The 5,771-nt window shown below is 31.4% G+C and overlaps 1 protein-coding gene across 1 annotated transcript; it reads left to right on the top strand.

Annotated features, from left to right (window-relative positions):
- Nucleotides 1-219: 219 nt before the first annotated feature.
- LOC107917356 (40S ribosomal protein S15a-5) lies at nt 220-1,918 on the top strand (the record flags this gene model as incomplete). The annotated part of the gene is made up of 4 exons (XM_041104334.1): nt 220-375; nt 550-627; nt 1,626-1,746; nt 1,819-1,918. Coding segments are annotated over 3 exons (261 nt in total), but the record flags the coding sequence as incomplete, so codon positions are not given.
- Between the last annotated feature and the right edge of the window lie 3,853 nt (nt 1,919-5,771).

Raw genomic sequence — 5,771 nt, 5'->3', positions numbered from 1 at the left:
TTCCTTGTTTTGTCAACCGTAGTTTTTGTTTATTTGAAGCTTTGAAAACCATTAGGCATCATGCTCTTTTCGATGAATTAGTGCTGTTGTAATCTCATGAACTAAGTGGCTGCGAATCTAGTTGTCATGATACCTACAGTTGTGGCTACTGCTACTTTTGAATCTATTGCTTCTGGCTGTGTTTTTGACTTCTTTGTAAATTGTATTTTGAAAGGATAGATAAAGAACTTCGAAGTTCATGATCCACATAGAGTGGGCAGGATAACAGTTGACCTACAAGGAAGGGTAAACGATTGCCGGGCACTCACTTACAGGCAGGACATCAAAGCAAAGGATATCGAAAAATACAAAACACTTAAACTTCCAACTCGTCAGGTTTGTTAAGAATCCATGTGTCTCTGGTGTTTCAATTATTCATTGCCAATTTAATGTAGAAAGTGCTCGATACAGAATGCAGATGCAGCAGCTATGTTTGTAGAATCTGCATGTCATGCAAGGGTAGATCTTCTAGTTTGATACTCACCTTGTTTATTTTCTTATTATGTGCAGTGGGGTTATGTTGTGATTTCAACTCCGGATGATGTTTTGGATCATGAAGAAGCCATTCGAAGGAATGTAGGTGGGCAGGTTCTGGGTTATTTTCATTAGACTTGTTTATCTTTCTGATAGTTGTTTGAGCTTTGCTTTATCTGATAACTTTCAATCAAATATCTATCTGAATTTGGTATCGTTTAAAATGGAATATTAGAATATATAACTTTTGGTTTGATACCTATATTTGTATTTGAGGATTAGAATTTTACAGTGTTTACTCCATTGGTAGCCTGCTATCTAAGGTTTTTCACTTGAAATGTCATAAGCTGATTCACATATATTCAGGCTTAAGCTGCCAATCCAATTTTAAGACATTTACATCTCTATAGTTTTTGCCTTCAAAGTGCTCTTTTATCTTTAATCTAAAACATGGATTTTTATGCTTTGTATAATATGCTTCAGTGTTCACAAAAAATGCCCCAACTAGGAAGTAGGAACCCACAGGGCCATCAGCTTTTTAGCCTCCAAGTAAAGATAAGGGTTAAACCCGATCTAAAGCAGTAGTTTTACAATAAGTAGCTTTAGATGTTTATCTTAGTTTAATTTAGAATTTTATCTTTATTTTAGAGATTTTTAATTATTTTTTAAGAGTTTATAAATATTTGACTTATTTCACCATTATAAAGAATAGATATTTTATTAGTTTAATAATTTTTACTATGTTAATTCTTTTTAAATTTTGAGCAATTTACCTTATTTATTTCCTTTTCAAGGTTGATAGCAATACCTTGTTATTTTCTCATTATCCATGTTTTTAAGTACAAGTTAAGTCTGGGTGTGGGAAGGAATCATTTTCTGACACTCCACATCTTATCCAAACAATAAATTTAAATGCCAAATGTCAGAGTAACTCAAATAATTAACCATCAAAACATGCGAGTTTTAAAATTAATAATAAAAAAAGGTTTATAGATTTGCTTTTTGCTTTTTGCGTTTATAAGTAACAGTTGCTTTTTGCTTTTTTCTTTTTGCGTTTATAAGTAACAATTGCTTTTTGCTTTTTGCTTTTTTAATCTGTTTTTTTATAACAGAATTGCCAACTGCTTCAAACTGGGTGAGAAAGGTGTGGAGAATGATATAGATGTAGATGACAGCACTTCAGTAGAGGAAGTCTGAATCAATTTGGTCATTGTACTAAAAGATTATCTTCAGGTCAGCTTCTTCTTCTTCATTTGGATAGCTATATGCTGAATAATTAATCATGTTTCTAATTATTGTAATCAGTTGGAATTGTTGGATTGGGCAAGATCGGATCAGCAATAGCAAAAAGAGCCGAAGCTTTCAACTGCTCTATCAGTTACCACTCGAGATCTAAGAAACCAAATACAAAGTAAAAATACTACTCAAATACAAAGCCTAGATAACCAGAAGGTTAGTTACTCTTTTATTTTCTTTTCTTTTTTTCGTTTTTTTAAATTACCATTCTTGTTTATCGTAAGATTATTTTTTAATGGATCATTAATGGATCATGTTTTTAACTTATTTCAAGTCTGTCATTTGATTATTATTTTTAATTTGCTTATGCTGTTTATCCTTAGAGACTTGTTATGCTTTCTTTAATTTTTTTCATTTGCTTATTCTGCTTATCTTTGGGATCTCTTTGCTACTGGTTCTAATGCGTATGTTCTTACTTACAATAATACTGTAAAAGGGATCATTTCTGCTCAATTTCCAACCTTTTAATAATATTATACCTCTCGACATGTATGGCTGCCACATGAATTTTTTCTACCATTTTTTCGTAAACTTGTGATTTAATATTTCTATATTTCTATCACGATTTTTAATAAATTTATTTATTGATATAATATGTCCCATCTAATATACAAATATTTCTATCACGATTTTTAATAAATTTATTCATTAATATAATATGTCACATCTAATATACAAATATTTCTATCACAATTTTTAATAAATTTATTTATTAATATTATATATCCCATCTAATATACAAATATTTAATAAAATATTTTGTATAGTTTTTAACTTCAATTTAAATTATTATTAAAATATTCTCGTCTGTTTTATCACAAATATTATCGTCCGTTTTATCATTTAAGTTAAACTTTTTATTCAAAATAAATCATACATTTTAAGCTAAATACGGATGTCCACACAGTGGTTTAACATGTACTTAAGAAAAGATGACTTGTAAAACATAAATTAAATTAATTGTGGACTATTTTAACTGCACATGTGATTTGTCAAATAAAAACGAACGACATTATATTATTTAATTAAAATAATTTTTTTCAATATTATTTAATTAAAATAATTTTATAAATATTATTTAATTAAATATTATTTAATTCGCAACTTACCTGTAGATACTTGATCCTTGATATGTATTATCCATGTGATTTTCCACATCGTCAAATAAAAAACTTACATAATACATAAATATGTTTGATAAATATTTAACATAACTTACAAAACTTACATAACTTATATAACTTAGATAAATATATAACTTACATAACTTACATAACTTATATAACTTAGATAAATATATAACTTATATAACTTACATAACTTATATAACTGATATAACTTTGATAACTATATAACTTACATAACTTACATAACTTATATAACTTAGATAAATATATAACTTACATAAATATATATCATATCATAACTTACATAACTTACATAATACTTAAATATATTTGATATCATAATTTACATAACTAGCTTACGAAACTTACTTAACTTACATAACACACAAATCTATACTTGAAAATCCCGCAACTTACCTGAATTAGTTTATACCGATTAGAGGCTTGATATTTAGTATAATGACATGATTTAAATCAATTGAGAACATTTAAGTAACTATAATATGTTGTCAACTTTAGATTTCAAGAGCTACGAAATGGATAGGAGGTGGATGAAATTGTCAAGGGTAAGCAATGCCTATCAAAATGGAGTACAAACTTTTCTAAATTTTGCATTTCAAAATGCAAGCCAAGAGAATATGATTCTTTGCCCGTGTAAGAAGTGTGGCAACATCAACTGGCATTTTCGTGAAGTTGTCTACGAACATCTAATTATTGATGGCTTTATTCGGGGGTATAAAAAATGGATTTTCCATGGAGAGTGTACATCTAGTGGAACTTCTTCAACGATTAATCCAACTTATCTTGATACTGATTACCATCAGTATGTTAGACAAGATGACATGGAAGATATGTTGCGGGATGCATTTAATATGCATAGTCATGGTGAGCAATCGTTTCCACCTAACTTTATTGCATTTGATGATTGTAATATTGGTGGAACTGTTTTTTGCGAAACGGGAATAAGTGCACCTGATGAGGAGACAAATGAAGAAGCGGCGAAGTTCTACAATTTACTTAATGAAATGAATGAAGAACTTTACGAGGGATCAAAATATTCATAATTGTCCTTCTGCATTCGTCTATTTCACTTAAAATGTTTGGGAGGGTGGACCGAAAACTCTTTTACAATGCTGCTAGAGTTTTTGAGAAAGATGTTTCCGTTTGCAAAAATTCCCCAGTCTTGTCAAGATATGAAGAGACTAATAAAAGATTTGGGCCTTGGGTACGATAAAATTCATAGTTGCCCAAATGACTGCATGTTGTACTAGGGTGATCAGAAAAACCAACAGTCTTGTCATGTTTGCGGTAAGTCTCGTTGGATGAATAGTAATACAGAAGATATGAATACGGATGAAGGTGGGGCATAGTTAAGAAAGAAACTAGTCAAGGTCTTGCGATATTTCCCCTAATACCAAGACTTCAAAGGCTTTTCATGTCCTCAAAGACTACCGAATCTATGAGGTGGCATAATGATCAACGGACCGATGATGGATTATTAAGACATCCTGCGGATTCTTTAGCTTGGAAATCATTTGACAGTAAATTTCCAAGCTTTGCAAGCGATCCTCAGAATGTGAGGCTTGGGCTAGCAGTTGACGACTTTAATCCATTTAAAATCATGAGTAATTCGTACAGTACTTGTCCTGTAGTGCTTGTTCCTTACAATTTGCCTCCATGGATTTGCATGAAGCAATCTTCATTTATTTTATCAATGATTATCCCTGGAGAGAAAGGTCCCGGAAATGATATTGACATCTATTTGCAACCACTTATTGAAGAGTTAAAACAATTATGGTTGGGTGTTGAGACATATGATGTATTGAGAAAGGAGAACTTTAATTTATGTGCAGCTATGTTGTGGACAATTAATAATTTTCTAGCTTATGCTAATTTATCAGGTTGGAGTACTAAAGGACGTTATGTTTGTCCTTGTTGTGCTGCACAAACTTGTTCGAAGTGGTTGTACAATGGGAAAAAGTTCTCTTACATGGGCCATTGTCGGTGGTTAGATGGAAATCATAAATTTAGATTTCAAATGACTCTATTTGATGGTACTAAAGAGTACAGAGGAGCTCCTGAGCAAACCATTGGTTCTGAATCTTGTTTACGTTAAAAGATATTAATTTTAGTTATGGGAAGATGAAAACGCAAACAAAGAGAAGATCGAGGGATGAATCTGATGATGAAACTGATCGAGAGGATGATCCTAATGAGGCCGACTTGTGGAAAAAAATGAGTATTTTTTTAGTTGCCTTATTGGGAGCACAACATTTTATGCCACAATCTTGATGCCATGCATATTGAGAAGAATGTCCGCGAGAACATAATTGGGACAATTTTGAATGTCGATGGAAAATCAAAAGACAATCTTCAGACCCGACTTGATTTAGTTGACATGAGAATTCGGCGTGATCTTCATCTTCAAGTACTTCCGAATGGGAAATATCGGTTGTCGCCTTCTATTTTTTCAATGTCAAAGGAAGAGAAAGAAGTGTTTTGCATGGTGTTGAAGGATATAAAGGTCCCAGATGCGTATGCGTCAAATATATCTCGATGTGTGAGTCTCAAAGATCGAAGATTATATTCATTAAAATCATATGATTACCACATCTTGATGCAAGATTTACTCTCAATTGCTTTACGGTGCTGTATGTCAAAAAATGTAACGTCCTGTATAATTAAACTATCCAATATAATGAAAGCTGTTTGTGGCAAAGTTTTGGATGTTAAAGAACTTGAGAAAGTACAAGATCGAGCGGCTTTGACTTTATGCAATTTAGAGAAGATCTTTCCACCTTCCTTCTTCACTATTATGGTGCACTTGGTAATTCA

Source organism: Gossypium hirsutum, chromosome A01 (assembly GCF_007990345.1).
Source record: "Gossypium hirsutum isolate 1008001.06 chromosome A01, Gossypium_hirsutum_v2.1, whole genome shotgun sequence".
Lineage (NCBI taxonomy): Eukaryota > Viridiplantae > Streptophyta > Magnoliopsida > Malvales > Malvaceae > Gossypium > Gossypium hirsutum.
The sequence above is the reverse complement of the archived record's forward strand: the minus strand, read 5'-3'. Positions and strand labels throughout refer to the sequence as shown.